This window comes from Miscanthus floridulus, chromosome 9, assembly GCF_019320115.1.
Source record: "Miscanthus floridulus cultivar M001 chromosome 9, ASM1932011v1, whole genome shotgun sequence".
Classification (NCBI taxonomy): Eukaryota; Viridiplantae; Streptophyta; class Magnoliopsida; order Poales; family Poaceae; genus Miscanthus; species Miscanthus floridulus.
The window spans coordinates 71,337,857-71,356,501 of NC_089588.1; the positions used below are offsets into that span (position 1 = coordinate 71,337,857).

At 42.3% G+C, this 18,645-nt stretch overlaps 1 protein-coding gene across 1 annotated transcript; it reads right to left on the reverse strand.

Moving 5' to 3' along the window:
• Positions 1–1,053: 1,053 nt before the first annotated feature.
• On the reverse strand, positions 1,054–4,591 carry LOC136482118 (protein NRT1/ PTR FAMILY 4.5-like). Its single transcript, XM_066479362.1, has 5 exons — positions 4,470–4,591; positions 4,087–4,304; positions 2,441–2,872; positions 2,148–2,269; positions 1,054–2,061 (listed from the first exon to the last, which is right to left on the reverse strand). The coding sequence occupies exons 1-5, from the start codon at positions 4,558–4,560 to the stop codon at positions 1,200–1,202; spliced, it is 1,725 nt and encodes a 574-aa protein (XP_066335459.1). The 5' UTR covers positions 4,561–4,591; the 3' UTR covers positions 1,054–1,199.
• Positions 4,592–18,645: the final 14,054 nt, after the last annotated feature.

Below are 18,645 nucleotides of genomic sequence, written 5' to 3' on the forward strand. Positions count from 1 at the left end.
GCTCCGGTGAATAGTAGCCGGGTGTCGGCCGCCCAGGAGCCGACAGGCAGGAGCCGGAGCCACCGGAGCCCTGCCAAAGAGGCCCTAAGTCTGGGAGGTCGGGTTTCTATCTTCTAGTGAGGCATTTGCTCGAGGTCTTGTCTCGAGGGTAGTCATCCCACCAACTCATTGCCCTCCACGAGCATTGAGGGCACTTGAGGTAGACTTACCCATCATCAGGCACTGGATCTTTGGTTCGATTGGTGCTAGATGTGGTTTGCTTGACTACGTATGGGAGGAAGTTTGTCTCAATCGTGTGGGGTGTCTAGCAGATTGATCATTGCACTCAAAAAACAGGCTAATGGTATGTGAAGGAGTACATCGATGAACAAAACAATAACGCACATTTAATTGTACCTATAAATGTATGCAACAACCATTAACCTATTCATGTTGGCAATGTTACAATTACGAACCCATAAACGTAAGACAATGGGAGACAAAACACTATATAAACATTCCACAGCAACATCTTAGCCATTCATGTGGGGCTTATGCACTAGTACATGTTGGCATGTAACAGGGAGAAAATAGCCGAGGCTTTCACAATAAAATTTGAACAGTACCTTTTTTCCATGAATTTATCATAATCAATTAACATTGCACTAACATATGCTTCCCTATCAACTTCAGGTACAAATTAATGTTTGTAGGTGCAAAATATGCTCTAGGCTACTATGTTGTTCTGAGTGAAATATGCGTCGATTAGACATTAGACTCAAGCGCATCCTCTAACCATTCAGTGCAAGATGTAATTCAATCTTAAATTGTTAACGTACTACAAATGCACAAGTCAGTACAACAAATAAGTGCAAGATACCATAACATAGACGACAAGCATGCCACAAATAAATAAAGCAACAAAATTTCCACTTGACTAAGTTGCTCTGTCAGCTACCTGTCTTTGTACGCACTACTACCATGCATCCATTCTTCGTGTAAACTAACCATATTAAACATTGTGCTTTTCGGCTTGCCCATACACATAAAGATGGACCTAGTGATATGAAAACATGCTGTCTAAAAATTCCACACAAACATCTTCATATCAAAGTTGACTAGTACAAAAACCAATTTTAGAGCTGCCTGGCTAGCATGCCAAATTGCCTCTAGGCTTTGCAAGAAACTAGCTTAGCTTTTATTATCCCAGATGTTCATAGTTATATCTCATCCCTATCACAATCTACTGGAGACTTGTTGTCCTTGTCGACCACTCTTTGGTCATTCCTATAGACATACCTCCGGGCCCAGTAGAGGTAACCTAAGAATGACAGGAGCTCAATAACACAGACCAACCAATAGAATGAATCAAGCTTACTCCTGTTAAGATTTGCTCCATCCAGCCACCCTTGCTTCCTACCACCGTCCCTCGTGACCCGATTCACTAACTGAATAAGCAAAGTCACAAGCCACGCTGCCACTCCTATCATACAGTAGAAAAGGGAGCTCCCAATGGACTTCATACCGATAGAAGCCTCGCTATAGAAGAACTCGAGAAGCCCGACAAAAGAAGTAACATCCACAACCCCAACGAAGAAGAACTGAAACACAAGCCAGAAGACAGACATTGGAACCGGAGCAGGTGAATCCATGAGGCCACTTTGTTCTGCAACACTCTTCCTCTTCATCTCCACAATGGCTGCAACCCCACTGGCCATAATAGCGGCAACAAAGCCGATGCCAATGCGCTGGAGGTGAGTGACACCACCCACATAACCAGTCTTCTTGCGCAGGAATGGAACGATAAATCTGTCATATACCACTAGCACGACCAGCTGAAAGACTGTTGGAATGACAAAGATCGTCGCTGGGGGCACATTGATCGCGCCAAACCTCGTGTTCATGGTATTGCCTTGCTGAACAGTGAATGTGAGGATTATGGAAGCAGGCATGTAGCCAAGCGCAGAGGTGATGAAGATCGGAATCATGCGGATAACAATCTTGGTCTCCTCTACTTGATGTACAGTGCAGAGGGACCAGGATCCTCCTTTTCCATTATCTATGGCAGCTTTGTCTAGGCACCTTACACATGCAGTGATTAACAATCATTAACATATTATATGCAAGAGAGAGAGTAAGATAACTTAACGCATGGATTTTGAACATACTGTAATCCTTTTGTTCTTTCTAGAACTTCGACTCCTTTTGCATTGCCTCCGGTGATCTGATTAAATCCATCTGGATTGTTGTACAATTGAAGGTTTCTGTTCTTGAATGCAGCAGCAAGTACCTTTTACACACAATTAAATTTTGCAAAACTGGTGAGATGGGATCAAAAAAGTTACTCTCTTGTCTTTACAAGGAAGTTCTAAAAAACAATTTATCATCTGCTGCACAAATTTCAAACGCTAAAAGCATAGAAAGCATGCACATGCATGGAACAATTCCTAATAATCCTTACCTGCAAAATTCTTGTGAAAGGGCTTCCAGATGGCAATCGATTCCGGTAAAATGGGAATCCAGCAGACCAAACTGCAAGGCCCAAGAGCACGATCCCAGCACAGACCGCAAATCCAACGTCCCATCCTTTATTGTTCTCCACCCAGACGATGAGCACCAACCCAACAAGGCCCCCAAACGAGACGGCGGAGGTGTACCAGTTGAAGAAGCTTGCCTCCAGCCTCTGCTCGACAGGGTCAGATTTGTCGAACTGGTCACCACCAAGAGCTGGTAGGCATGCTCGGATGGCGCCTTCACCAATACAGATCATGAAGATGCCCAGCAGCAGAAGGCTCAGGTTGGAGCCATGGACTGGTGAGCAGTTGTTTGGGGCTTGGCATGGTGGCGGGTGCAGAGATGGGACATGAGCCTGGATGGCCAGTAGAATATAGCCCTGCCAGAAAACAGGTGTGTTTGTGTACAGAGCTTGGTGAATGGTGACCACTAAAACGTGGGCGAAATTTTATATGTTTCTACTTTTTGAGCATCTTGGTTTTTGTTATTACTAATAAACATGCTTGCGTTGCAACGGAAGGAAATCAAAACTTGTATCTCTACTTAGTTACTAATATGTATATTTTGCATTTAATCCATCGGCAATGAAGCAATAATTACATTAGGACATTGACCGTCTATAAAAGTACAATTTAGAATAATGTCATACAAAATCAGTAGAAATATATAAACATACTTCATTATCCATGAAAGAGCAGAAAACTTTAGTGAAAAAGAGGAAGCCCTGCAAGCAGCCCACCTCGCTCGCTAGGGCTCCATCCTAGTGGCCGCGTCCGCTTCGCCGTCGCTGCCATCGGCGGCAGCTACCTTGCAACGTCCGCCACCTCCTCCCCCCTGCACCTTCTCCTCTCGCCTCCCCACCCCCAACCGGTTGTCGTGGCTGCCTCGCCGCTCGGCAGCCACCGCTTCCTGTGGCGCCACATCTGCTAGAGGTGCAACCCCAGTTGTCGCTTCCCGGTTAGATTAGACAATAAACTTCTAAGATTTTTGTTCATGATTTAATTAGTTAGACCATTATCTGATCTAGGTTATAATAAAAATCATCTTTATTCTTAATCAAATTACATCAATAATTTAGTAGTAGGAATATTTGATTGTTATTAAGATTAGGGAAGGATGAAGGATCCAAAGACCCATAATATTTGGTTAAACATAGACCATATACAACCCAATACGTTTTGAAATCGGACTCTGTATTGCGCTAGACAAGAGTTATTCTAACTCGTATGCGCACGGATTGTATATATATAAGTCTGGATGGAAGAAACTCTCCATTGGTGGAACCCATATTTATGGTGCAAGAAATGATGATGTTTTCTTACAAATGTTGACACCTTTTTTTTTTTGCAAAAAATGTTTCAACATCATGTATACTTGCCTGAACATCCGGTTGCCCAAGTTATGATTGCCAGAAATGAAAATAAGCTAAGTATGGCCACATGCACAATGGATTCAGGCACCTTTTGGAGTAAGTCAAAGAGAAGAGCTAGCTTTGCAGCGATATTTTTACTAGTTATGCTAGCTACTTTTCACCTAAAGAGTCAAGGGCTGCAGGAGCTATTATGCTGTAGTAAGAACGAGTTAAAGATATACCAGGATCTCAATAGGTGCGAAAATGAGAACGGTGTAGAAGCGCCTGATGTAGGAATCCGCGACGAAGGCTGCCGGGATGGAGAACATCTGCATGACGGCCAAAAACATGGTGCTGGTCGTAGAGGCGGCCGCGACTCCCATGTTCATTGTGCCACGCAGGTAGCTCACCATGTTCATGCTGTTGCCGATGTTGACTACGTTGCCGAGCCATACCAGGACTGCAAGCACGCGCAGATAGAGCAAAGAACGGTGAACATTACAAGGGTGTGAATGGGGTGTATTATTTGTCAGGTTTAATTTATTGCAGCGGGAGTATAAACATCATCGCAGAGCAAAACAATGTATTCAAAATGATAATTAAGGTGAAAAAGAGCGTCGATTACAGTGGATAAACATTGAAGCTCTCACTCCCCCATGCTTCTTGGTATCAACCGGCCTCCCTCGCCAGTCCACAAGCCCTGTTGTGCTGCCCATTCTCTCTCTCTCTCTCTCTCTCTGCGTGGGTGTTGAGTGACTGACTGAATATATAATCTACAAGTGAGGACCAAGTTATATATAGGTGGAAGGTAGGGTTTGCTGGTGAAAGAAAAATATCCTATTAAGCAGGAATAGCATGGGCATGGATGTTGACTACTCACCAGTGAACACCAGTTACCATAACGTCACAAGTGAACACCACGGAAAGAAGCGTTACTATAACGTCACACTGTTAACATGTAACTATCAGAAGTTGACGACTCACCAGTCACCATTCACCAACTACATCTTGCAATAATAAGAGGCACGAGCGAGCAACTCAATAATGCTAAGGATCGATGCGGGCCCGTATAGACCTGACTGAATTAGCTAGCTATTCCTAGTGTCGGACTTCTCTAATGAAGCTGGCAGCTAATTACTCCATCCGTCCCAAAATATATATCAGTCGTTTTCGCTTCCCAAAAAATAATTTTAACAAAATATTAATATTTATGATACATAATTGGTATCATTGGAAAGATCTTTGAATCTAATTTTTTAATAAATTTATTTAGAGATACAAATGTTATACGCATTTTCTATAAATCGAGTCAAATTTGCGGCACGAAAACCAAAAGCGACAGATAATTTGGGACAGAGGGAGTAAGACCTTAGCTACTTTGTCAGCTATGAACCTGCACTTCTCCTCGTGGAATCGACATAGGCATTGCTTAACCGGCCTCGAGCTAAGTTTAATCTTTAGGGAGTGCTCTGCGACCATCCTCGAGACATCAGGCACATGCCAAACAGCTTCCATGCAAAGATGTTTTTATACTCGGAGGGTCATGCTGATGTTGGTAGTCTTGGATTTTCACTAGCGTCAAGCTGGATGCACTTGGTGTCATCCGACGTCTTGAACGCCATGGTTGGGACACCGGACTCTAAAGTTGCCTTGGTCTTCACTGCCTTGATGAGCTCGTACTTGTCATAAGCAATCACGACATCGGTGAGCTCGGCACCCTCCTTGTCCCATTCTAATAGGATCTAGATGGCTAAAAGGTGAATAGTCTATAAAAATTTTCCTACAAACCTACAAATACTAGAGCAAAGTGGTTAGTATAATAAATGGCCCAAATAGCTTCTACTTTGACACCCAAAGCAAGCCCCTAAACAATGCTAGGACCTTGGTCTCTAATCTAAGTCACACAAACAAGCAACCTACTAACAAGACTAAAGAGCTACAACTAGCTAAAGCTACTAAGAAAGCCACTACACTAGTTACACCTTCAAAGAGCTAACACTACTTTACACTAGCTCAAGGCACACAACAACCACACTAGCAAGAATATGAATGTAAAAGCAAGAGTGATAGTAAGCAAACCATACGGGGCAAGTGATGATAGAAGATATATCCCTGAGGTTTAGTTGCTTGCCGACAACCTATGTCCTTGTTGTGGCGAGTCCGATCCCCACTTGATGGTTCACGAGCTAATTGGCCTCACATGTCAAACCCACCACTTGGGTGCTGCAAGAAGCACTCAAGAGGTGCACACCAACTTGCCATGATTCCACTAGAGTTGCCCTTCACGATCTCCCACGAAGATGAGCACAAGAGCCTCTTACAATAGCTTCGATCGAAGCCAACAACAATCACCAAAGCTGCTCAATGATCCTTCCAATCACCGGGCCAGCTAGGTGACGACAAGCACCGAGAGTAACAAGAGATCCACCAGCCCAACTCGTCCAACTAGTGCCACAAAATGCAAGGACGTGATGCAAATGCACTAGAGGCTCTCCAATATATCTCACCAAAATGAAGAATCAAAGGATAAAAGTGAGTGGAGTGTGTTTCTCAGACATCAAGAGGTGTGCATAAGTGTATGGGGTGCCAAGAGTGTGGATAAGGCCGGCCACCAAGTCTATTTATAGACCCCCCTCAACAAACCAACCATTATCCTCTTGATGCAGTTTCTGCAGGGGAACCGGACATGTCCAGTGGCACATCGGACACCGCACAAGATGCCCCAATGGCTACTTTCCAGTGGCCTGAAAACTAGATGATGGACCTGTTCACATGTCCGGTGAGTACAATGCCCAAAACCACCAAAAAACATGCTCTCTATAACCCCTGTTCGGTGCGGCGTTGTAACACCCTAAAATTTGCAATATTTTAAAATAGGAGAATTTGATTTATTATGCATTTTTGTGGGAATTTGAATTTATAAAAATAATAAAATTTTATCAAATTAAAATCAAATATAAGGTTACCTACATGTATGTGCATTCATGTTCCTGCATAATGTTTTTGTATTGTGTGGTTTGAAAATCAAACTTCAAAATGATTTGAATTTGCATTTCAAAATTGGTTTGGAAATTAGAAAAAAGGGGGAAATAATTTTCTTTCTCTCCCTATTCGGCCTGTTGGCCCAGCCAGACGCGACGCGGCGCGTTCCAGCTCCAGCGCTGGCCCGCTCCTTCTCCGTGCCCCGCTTCTTCCGCAGCGGCCTAGCAAATTAGGCGGCCCAGCATTTGGCCCAGCCGCGCCCACGCCGCGCGCTCTCCTCTCCTCCCTCCCGCTGACAACCTAGTCCCACCTGTCAGTAGTGCCTTGCTTCACCCACGCTGTGTCCGCCTCGGGCACAACTGCGCCGCCACCTCCGACTCCGCGCCGGCCACGCCTGCTCCGTTGTCGTGCCGCCCAAGCTACCTCCGCCTCATAAAACCAGATGCCCATGTTCGCCGCTCCCAATCTCAAGCTCTAGAGCTACAGCCACCCTCGCCGAGATGCCAAGCCGCCGTGACCTAGCGCTACCGCCGACGTTGTCCGCCTCGCCATGCGCCACATCAACTCTGTCCGCCCTGCGCCTTGCTAAGGTACCCGAACGAGCTCGCCATCGTCTCCTTTAGCTTCCCGTGCTTTTGCTTCGTTCAATGGTGGTCCGTAGACTGTAATCAACGAGCGTCGCCCGTCGTCGTCCATGGCGCTGCCGTGTTGCTCGCCGCCGGCCGGCCAGTCTTCTCTCTCTTCCCTCTGATCTGATCTCAGCCATCCAAATCAAATCCAATGGTAGACAGAGCCCGATACCCCTTCGTTTGTATTTTTATAAAACCCCCTTTAATTAATTGGGTCTTAACCCACAGTCCCTGTCTTTTTTTCTAAAGAGCCCTCGGGGTTTTGAATAACTTAACCTGCAGTCCATAGCATCTTTTCGGTGTACGTTTTCTTCTTTAGAAAGCATAGTTTCTATGGTTTAGATCCAGAATACATTTCCATCAATTTACAGTTTTGCCACTGGTTTCTATAGGTCATAACTTTCACGTTTTAGCTCCGATTTGATCCGTTCAACATGTGTTAGGTTCGTAATTCCATAATCTACGTGTTCGTACTACTGTTAAATATGTTTTCACCTTTTAAAATTGAGGTTAGCTTTAATTTATTATTTTATAAAAGAAAATCTTGTATAATTCATAACTTATCCGTTTTAACTCCGATTTGAGTGATTATCGCGTCTGCGTGTTGGTAGCATTGCGTAGAACAGTTTTAAAATCTTTTTAACTTCTATTTTTACTGTTTGGTGTATTGTTCTAATTAGCTTATATTTGTTTGCTATGCCTGTATGTGTGGATGCCTGTGTGGTGCTGTTTGATCTCGAGTAGACAGTGAGTTTTGTGTTGGTGATCTGGAGCAACTCTTTGAAGATCAAGACCAGCAGCGATACTTTGAATTAAGGCAAGTATAATATGAGGCTCCTTGTTACCTATTCACTTTAATGCGATCTTAATTCATATGCATATGTTAATGAACCGCTTGGAGTCTACTTACCTTGATATTGATTATCCTGTCCTTGATTTACCTATGAGTTTTGCATGTGAGTAGTATGCTCAATTTGCTCCAACTAATATTGATTAAAGAATACAATTAAAGACATATGCAACATGGTATTAAAAGATACTTTTTAGCAACATAGAACCAAGGGGGCTAGAGCACTGAGCCTTTTCTTAGGGTGCTCTAGTTTCTCTCCATAAGGATTCATCTTTAAGTGACAACCCAGGACTTATAGTACAACCATGAGGACCACATGGCTCTGGTCTTAGTCCAATACCTTGCTCTTTCTAGTTTGTAGCAGTTTACCGAAAGGGCAAGAGGGTCATACCAGGCTGGGTATGGGCCTCATCCCTAGGGTGTGTACTATGATGCGTGTATTAGTGCCACTTTTAGTGATGACTCCATAACACTTGGGAGATGGAATCCTTAGCGGCTGCTCCTTATTAGAACGACTGGGGAAAAGCTTCATAGTGTACCCTACCTGTTCACCTTGGAAGTATTTTGGGAGTAATTAACCCGGGCATATGGGCAACATGACTCATGGCGAAAGTGTATAACCTCTATAGAGTGTAAATTGGTATATCAGCCGTGCTCATGGACACAAGCGGCTTGGATCCTTACTGAATAGTTGGTTACTTGAATGGTTTGGGTTATGATTAAAATTGCTGATATCTCTAATTATTCATATTCGGGACCCTAAGCATAGCTTAGCAACTTATGATTAATAATAAAATATGACCAACTAAAAGTGCTTACCGTAGTTCAGTCGTGTCAAGTCTTTTGAGCCTACATCCCCTCATGTTATGCTTGCTAAGCGGTAGTAGCTTACACTTGTTTTATTTTAATACTTTGGCAAAATCTTGAATGGGTACCAGATGGAGGTTCTTCAGTGGAGTTTTCCAAGAGGTGTTAGACTTGTGATCAACTAGTTGACGATTCCTGTGGTGTTGGAGGCTTCACCCAAAGAATAGAGTTATAGTATATACTGTAAAATAAGATTGTCTTTTGTAACGAATATTTATGCGCTATGTAATAAAGGCATTGTCTTTGATATTACCCCTTCATTTGTAGCTATATGTGTGAATTGAATTCCTGGGCACACATATGGTGTGTATCTGGTTTTGTCCTTAAAACCAAGTGCTACAAAGTGGTATCAGAGCTATGTCGACTGTAGGACGCAAGCCTAGTTAGAAAAAGGTCATTTTAAGGTTTAGAATTTTCTATGAAATCCTTGGTCTATAAACCTTGCTATTTTCTCCTATACTATATTCTTGTCTTTGTTGTTCATCTCCTCCTTGTTATAACTTTTGTCCCTATCTTCATCCCTTGCTTTGAATTGCTTTTAGAGCTATCACTTACCACATTCTCGCGCAACATGAGGGTGAAGCAATAGAGTTTTGAGCTCTTAATACAACAAGAACGCTAGTAACATGAGTAGAGTCATTGAGCCCTAATGCTTGAATTGTGAACCTTTAATGTTTGAATGGTTGTCTTGATGTTCATGCTTCATTTGGATCTTTGTAATGATTGTAATGATTTTGTGGGTTATGCTCACAATTTCATTTAGTTTACATGATAAGGCATAAGGACCAATGATTAGATAGTTGGGTTGGTTTTTCTCGTCTCTGCGTGTGCTATTTTCTGAGCAGCCAGTGTTCATCGGGTTATATCTTCAAAGGTAGATGCCCAAAAGTCATGAAAGTTTTATGGATGAAAGTAGACTTCTGTATCTTTCATATGCCACTAGAATTATCTTCATATCTGTTATGGTTTGGGAATTATGACTTCTACAAGTTGAAGTTTCTGCATTGTCTGGGAGTCTGAACAGTTTTGGTTGCACCCTGTTTTCGACTAACTTAACCTCAGAATCTGGCAAGGTGGTTTATACAAAAGTTGTAGAGAATTTCATAAGCTTTCTAGCCAAGTAAGGAATGCCTTCATATGATTTCTAGAACTTGAGATATGGTTCTCTTTCTGAACTGCTACTAGGTAGTTCTCGTACATAAAATTTTAGATTGATTGTTTTATCATGTGAGCTACTTCCGGATCATGGATTACAACCAATAATTGTGCTAAATCTTGCAAACAGATGGTTTCTACTAGGAGAAGTGCTTCATGTGATGCTAGAAGGAATGCCCCTAATGCTAATCCACCACCACCAAATCCTCCAAGCTATAGAGCAATCTATGATGACACAGACTCAATTGTTACAGACCTATGTTCAGAATGTATGCATCAACCCACATCAAGCACCACCAAGGGACAAGTGTGGTTAATTTATGAAGGGACATCTGTCGACATTCTCTCATGCAAACAGACCCACTAGAAGCTGATGACTGGCTTAGAGCTGTGGAGCGACAACTTAACATAGCTCAGTGTAATGACCATGAGAAAGTGCTTTATGCTTCTGGTCAACTTCAAGAAGCAGCTTCAAACTTGGTGGGAATTAATTTTAGATTGAGAAAGATGTAAAACAAATTTGTTGGGAAGATTTCAAGACTACCTTTAGATCTTATCATGATCTAGAAGCTTTGGTGGACATCAAGGAGGAGGAGTTCCTCAACTTGAAACAAGGTTCCATGTCAGTGTGTGAGTATCATAACAAATTTACTCAGCTATCACGTTATGCTTCAGGAGAGGTGGTTAATGATGCCAAGAAACAAAAACGCTTCTTAAAAGGATTAAATGATGGACTTGAACTGCAATTGATGACTGTTGCGTATCCTAACTTCCAAACTCTGGTGAATAGGGCCATTTTGATTGAGAACAAGCGTTGGGAAATATAAGAGAAGAAAAGGAGAATTCAAAGCCAATCTGTAGGTAGCAACACACGCCCCCGCTACACTCCCCAGCAAGAATTTCAGCAAAGGTACCAGGAACTAGCTAGTCAGTGGGATTTTGATCCTCCTCAATAACTCCCTCAACACCAGCAATAGCAACAGTATGTGAACCAGAGTCCACCCCAAGAACCAATCGTCAACTCCCCAATGAAGGATAGTGTGCCCAACACCCCCTCTTCAGGCAAGAAGTGCTACCGTTGTGGTGAACCCGGTCACTATGCAAGTTAGTGTCCAAAGAAGCCGAACAAGCAACAATCCCGCAATGGAAACCATAAACAACAGACTCATGTGCAAGGCAGAGTCAATTATGTGATGATAGAATCTACACAAGAAGCCCTAGATGTTGTGTTTGGCATGTGTCTAGTCAACTCTAGCCTTGGATCAGTTTTGTTTGATTCTAGAGCTTCACATTCCTTCATTGCACATCGTTTTGTTAAGGAGCACAATATACCAAAATGTCCTATGAAGAAACAGATGTTAGTTGACTCACCTTGTGGGGATATGCAAGCTACTCTAATGTGTCCATGTGTAAGAGTTGAGATAAGGGGGTAGAGTTTTTGGCAAATCCGATTGTGTTGAAGTCTTTAAGCATAGATGTGATTCTTGGAATGGATTGACTAAATCCACAAAAGGCTATTATCCAATGTGAGAATGGTATAATACACTTGACATCCAAGATAGGAGAAGAAGTTATATGCAAGGCAACTACAATGACAAGAGAGGTGTGTAATCTTAATTAGATGAATGGTGCAACCATGGATACGACCAAGGTTGTTAATGAGTTTTTAGATGTTTTTCCTGATGATTTGTTGGGTATGCCGCCAGATCGTGATATTGAGTTTATTATTGAGCTTTTGCCTAGAACTGCACCTATAGCCAAGAGACCATATTGGATGGGAGTCAATGTGCTAGAAGAACTTAAGAAATAGTTAAATGAGCTACAGGAAAAAGGTTTCATACGTCCTAGTTCTTCACCATGGGGAGCCCCGATTATATTTGTTGAGAAGAAAGATGGTACGTAGAGGATGTGTGTGGATTATCGCTCTCTCAATGAGGTAACCATCAAGAACAAGTATCCTTTACCTAGAATTGATGATCTATTTGATCAATTACGAGGTGCTTGTGTGTTCTCTAAGATTGATCTTCGCTCTGGTTATCATCAGTTAAGGATTCGTTCATCGGACATTCCCAAGACTGCCTTTACTACTCGATATGGATTATGAGTACACGGTTATATCTTTTGGATTTGACTAATGCCCCTGCATACTTTATGTATATGATGAATAAGGTGTTTATGGAATATCTCGACAAGTTTGTTGTGGTCTTCATTCATGATATTCTAATCTTCTCCAAAATAGAAGCAAAACATGAAGAGCATCTGAGATTAGTTCTACAAAAACTTACAGAACATCAATTGTATGCTAAACTAAGCAAGTGCAAGTTCTAGCTGAAGGAAGTCTCTTTTCTTGGGCATGTTGTCTCTAATGGTGGAGTAGCTATGGATCCCAAGAAGGTTAGTGATGTGTTGAGTTGGAATCCGCCTCAGGATGTAAGTGAAGTCTAGAGTTTTCTAGGAATGGCCGGATATTATCGGAGGTTCATTGAAGGTTTTTCTAAGATGGCTAAGCCTATGACATCTCTACTTGAGAAGAATGTTAAGTTTATATGGACTGAGCAATGCCAAGCTAGTTTTGAAGAGTTGAAGAAAAGGTTGACTATAGCTCCGGTGCTAGTACTACCAGATCTAAGCATGAGTTTCTCCATCTACTGTGATGCATCTTGACTTGGTTTGGGTTGTGTTCTTATGCAAGAAGGACGAGTAGTGGCTTATGCATCTAGGCAACTAAGGAAGCATGAACTAAATTATCCAACCCATGATTTGGAGTTAGCAGCTGTGGTTCATGCATTGAAGATTTGGAGACATTATCTTGTTGGACATAAGTGTGACATTTATACAAATCACAAGAGTTTGAAGTATATTTTCACTCAGTAAGATTTGAACTTGAGGCAACGTCATTGGTTAGAGCTAATCAAGGACTATGATTTGGAGGTACACTATCACCCTGGCAAGGCAAATGTTGTAGCTGATGCTTTGAGCCAAAGGAGCTATGTTAATGCATCTCTAGTGACATAGTTACCTAAGGAGTTATGTGCTGAATTTGAGCATCTTAATTTGGGAATAGTTGCTAATGCAATGGAATTGGAAGTGGAACTTACACATGAACAAGAGATCCGCAATGGTCAGTTGGAAGATGAGAAAATCAAGGAGATAGCAGAGCTTATCACAATTGACAAAGCATCGGGTTTTCGATTGGATGATAAGGGAACAGTGTGGTTCGGAAAGAGAATATGTGTGCCAGAGATAAAGTCCATTCGAGAGATGATTCTAAGAGAAACTCATGACTCAGTATACTCTATCCATCTAGATAGTACTAAGATGTACCTAGATTTGAAGGAGAAGTACTGGTGGTATGGTTTGAAAAGAGATGTGGCCGAGTATGTAGCAATCTGTGACACATGTCAGTGAGTTAAGGCAGAACATCAAAGACCAGCAGGTTTACTCCAACCTCTGAAGATACCTGAGTGGAAGTGGGAAGAAGTTGGTATGAATTTCATTGTTGGATTACCACGCACTCAAAGTGGTTATGACTCAATTTGGGTAATAGTAGATCGGTTGACTAAGGTTGCTCACTTCATACTGATCAAGACTACATATACGGGTGCAAAGTTGGCAAAATTATACATGCAATGGATAGTATGTTTGCATGGAGTTCCTAAGAAGATTGTGTCAGATAGAGGTACTCAGCTTACATCACACTTTTGGAAGAAATTGCATGAGTCTATGGACACTAAGTTGAACTTTAGCTCAACTTATCATCCACAAACTGATGGACAAACAGAGAGAACCAATCAGATCTTAGAGGATATGTTGAGAGCTTGTGCTTTGCAATATGGTACAAGTTGGGATAAGAGTTTATGTTATGCTGAGTTCTCCAACAACAATAGTTACCAGAAGAGTCTCAAGATGGCACCATTTGAGGCACTATCTCCTACAACTAAAAAGAACAAAGCGTGGACACTTTTTGGTTTGACATTTATTTTGGGTCTGCCTCTCTACCAACGACGTGTGACCATGACTCTTCTTCTTTCGAAGCATCGGCAAGTGGGACCGAAACATCCGTCTCATCGTGTCCACTCCTCCTCGTGCGATGCCCTCATGAGACCACGAGACCACAGCTTCCTCCTCGCGACGCCGCTGCCTTGTGCGATGCCCTCATGACACCACGACCTCCTCCTCGCGACCTTGACTCCATCCTCCTCAATCTCGATCCATCGATCAGCCTGATGCCACCGGACGTTGGAGTTGCGCCGCCAACCCGATGCCACCGGACGCCGCCGCTGCCCCGACGCGACGCAGCAAGATCGCCAGGTGTGCCAATCCTCTGCATCCTCTTCCTCATGGCCCTCCTAATGCTCGCCCGCTCCCTACCACCACCATGTCTCGGCATCCACCACGGTAGGCCTCAATGGCACCATAGCTCCTCTGCTACCCCGCTCCCACTCTGATCCATGACTCCTGCCTCAGACGCCCGCTCATCCAATAGGCCCTATCGATAGATCTGGTGCCTTGGTACCGCACCGTGGGAGGAGACCAAGGTAATGCCGTTGATTCACTAGAAAACTCGCTGGTGGTTTGGGGTATGGGGCAACTAATGACATCGAGTCGTCGGACTACACCAATGCCGATCTATTCACTCTACAGCCGATTCATTATCTTGCCCCATTGTTGCAGGTCTTGTCCCAATGTTGCAGGTAGAACCCTGCTTTCCTAGAACCTCCACGTCGACGACACCTCCACTGGTTCCCACAGTAAGCTGTAATTCAGGATCCGTGGCTCGGTTATATGGCAGTGACAACACGGACAAAGGCAGTGGCAAAGAAGGGGCTACGGCATCAATCTTGTCATGACCTCGGACTCAGATGAGGCATCAAGAGGTTGCACTCTATGGTTTTCTCTAGGAGTCATGATTTGTTTTTCCAGTAAATCCACAAAATCAATTAGATTGTAAGATGTTTCATTTGGGCATCTATTTTGCGCAACAATTTTTGTGAAACAGTTCGTAAACTGCAATTAGGAGTAGATGCATTTAGTTTGTTTGGGACATGTCACTCAGTTAATATCTAGAACTATGATTCTAATTAATTCATGGATTATATTACACAAGATAAAAAAATGAACAAACTCTATCTACAGTCTATAGGTTGTTGTTATGAGAGTAGATTTATGTTCCGAGAGTAGATTTGTGTTCCTAAAGTGCAAAAAGGGTGGTCGGGCTGCTACGCTTCCTTTGTTCTCTGTCTGAGCAGAATTAGTCTCTCAGATTATGCATTATAAAAATTAGTTTGGTCCAGATGCAGATGAGGAGTTGATATATGGAAGACCTTGAGTTATAAATGCAATTTATATTACGTGACCTGAAATTATGCAACATTTCTTGGCAGACAATTTGGTGGTATTGGATGCTACTATTTCATTTCTGGTGAAGAGGTGTGACCTAGGTGAGAACACAAGCAGCTCACCAGATAATTTTGCTGTTTATTTAACAAAGAGAAAATATTTTAGCATGTGGAAAATATTATTACCACTTGGCTTATTCTCTGTATTTATTATGTGCTGACCCTATATTTGGAGCAAGTTGACAGTATTGGTTTAAAAATGCTATACTGGTAAGTTTGATGTGAAGTGAGGCTTTTCTTTTTATAAATTTGATGGTACATAATTATTTTATCCTACATGCTGGATGTTTGTTAGCTTGCAAAATTATATTCTGGTAACACACACCGATGGTAGCACCATCCTCTGATAATCAACTACCTCACTAAATATTTTGCTTTCATGTTTTCTTTAGCTCATGATATTTGAAGCCATGAAATCGAATTATTGTTGTTGTGGTGATGCATTTTGTAGACCAAGAGCAGCTGGTCTGGTCATTGCTGGTGAAGCAGAGCCATCATTAGAAGTGTGCGTTTTAGATTCTTGATTCCTTTGGCTTGGTGTGCCTGGCATTACGGGAGGACAAATCTTTCCTTGGCTGTCAGCTTCTCTATCCTTAGAGTAGACCAGTGCTTGATGCAGTCTTGATTATCTAAAAGAGGGCTGCATGAAGAACAGAGTAAAAAACATGCTCGTCAACGAAAGTTTTTCATGATACATGAAACTGAGCATGTGTGTATCTATGGTCTCATCAAACCATTGCCATGTCATTTGTTGACTTCTCTATTCTACCGACACAGTATTAGAGTGGAATAGCTATTGCCTTTGGGTGGTAGTCAATACATGTAGAATAAACTATGAGTTCCTTTCGGGATCAATCTGTGAGCAGGGGCAATTCTGCAATTGCATTTTCTACCATTTAGCATGAGTGATTCAGAAACGATTACCATGGCAATGGAATCATATGACTGTTCACCAGGCAACATGCATGTGTTCCCACTTCTCACTCAAGAAAATGCAAATATCAACCATATTTGGATGCACAACACTGCAAATCTAGCCTTGAGTTGTTTCTATCTCAACAACAAAATGGTTCAATGTAGGGAAGCTCGACAACATCTGCTAACTGGAACTGGATAGTTGGTCTTAGGTTGGACGGGGAGAGAAACACAATATATATTGAGGCATAGATTAAGTTAATCCTTGTTGTATTGGACAACATAAGTTTGATCCTTTTTGGATAATGATATAATAACCCTGTAAGTTTGTATCACTCCTTATTTTATATCGTGTTTGGCTGTTACTTTGCATCACCTAAAATGGGATCATGATGTTAGCCTTGGGGCAATATACGCTCTTCACCAGTCTAAATTCTCATGGGCAGCTCAAGGTTGGCAGGCGAATGGCGGTGATCCTTGTGGCCATTCATGGCAGGGCATTACTTGCTCAGGAGCAGGGGTCACTAAAATGTGAGCCTTGTGATGTGGTGGAACTTATTCGTAGATTTATTGGCGGATGAAAGAAATGAATATCGGATATTTCTTCCTGCTAATATAAAATAGTATCTTACCCGCATCACTAAAAGGTCTATATAGATATACAATAGAGTTTGTAAGCCTGTGACACCGCGCTCTCCATGACTACGTTAATTTCACTAACTTTATTTTTGGATTAAATGTTGCTTTAACGTCGGTATTTAATTTCATAGTATTATTATCTTATCGTGCGATCCGTGTGTTTTTAGTATAAAAGTTTAGTTGTCCCATAACAATGCACAGGCACGCTACCTAGTATGGTAAAAGTGCAGAACTCCATTGTTCTAGAATCAGATAGGAAAAAGTCAAGTGTTTGGACCTGAGATCCTCAAGGATGCTGAAAGGCAAGTGTAGACTATCAGGGAAAACTTGAGAGTGGCACACTCTAGATAGAAGAGTTATGCTGACACTCAGAGAAGGAAATTGGTTTTTGAAATAGGGGATTATGTTTACCTAAAGATGTCACCTATGAGAAGTGTGAGAAGGTTTAATATGAAAGGAAAGTTAGCACCAAGGTATATTGGACCTTTCAAGATTTTAGAGAGACGTGGAGAAGTAGCTTATCAGTTGGAATTGCCTGAGAGTTTGTCAGGTGTACACGATGTGTTCCATGTGTCTCAATTAAAGAAGTGTTTGCGTGTACCTGAGGAGAAGATACCATTAGAGGAGCTTACAGTTAAGAAGATCTCACCTATGAGGAATTTCCTGGTAAGGATTTTGGAGACAGGCAGAAAGAGTTACAAGGAGCCGAGTTATAAGGATGTGTAAGGTTCAGTGGAATCGATATACTAAAGATGAGGCTATTTGGAAAGAGAAGAGGATTTAAGAAAACATACCCGCAACTTTTTGAGTAAGCACTGTCCGAATCTTGAGGATGAGATTCATTTTAAGGGGGTTATAATTGTAACACCCTAAAATTTGAAATATTTTAAAATGGGAGAATTTGATTTATTATGCATTTTTGTGGGAATTTGAATTTAGAAAAATAATAAAATTTTATCAAATTAAAATCAAATATAAGTTACCTACATGTATGTGCATTCATGCTGCCGCATATTGTTTTTGTATTGTGTGGTTTGAAAATCAAACTTCAAATTGATTTGAATTTGTATTTCAAAATTGGTTTGGAAATTAGAAAAAAGGGGGGATGATTTTCTTTCTCTCTCCCTATTCGGCCTGTTGGCCCAGCCAGACACGCCGCGGTCTGTTCTAGCTCTAGCGCCAGCCCGCTCCTTCCTCTCCGCGCCCCGCTTCTTCCACAGTGGCCCAGCAAAGCAGACCGCCCAGCATTTGGCCCAGCCGTGCCCGCGTCGCGCGCTCTCCTCTCCTCCCTCCTGCTGACAACCTGGTCCCACCTGTCAGCAGCGTCTTCCTTCTCCTGTGCTGTGTCTGCCTCGGGCATAACTG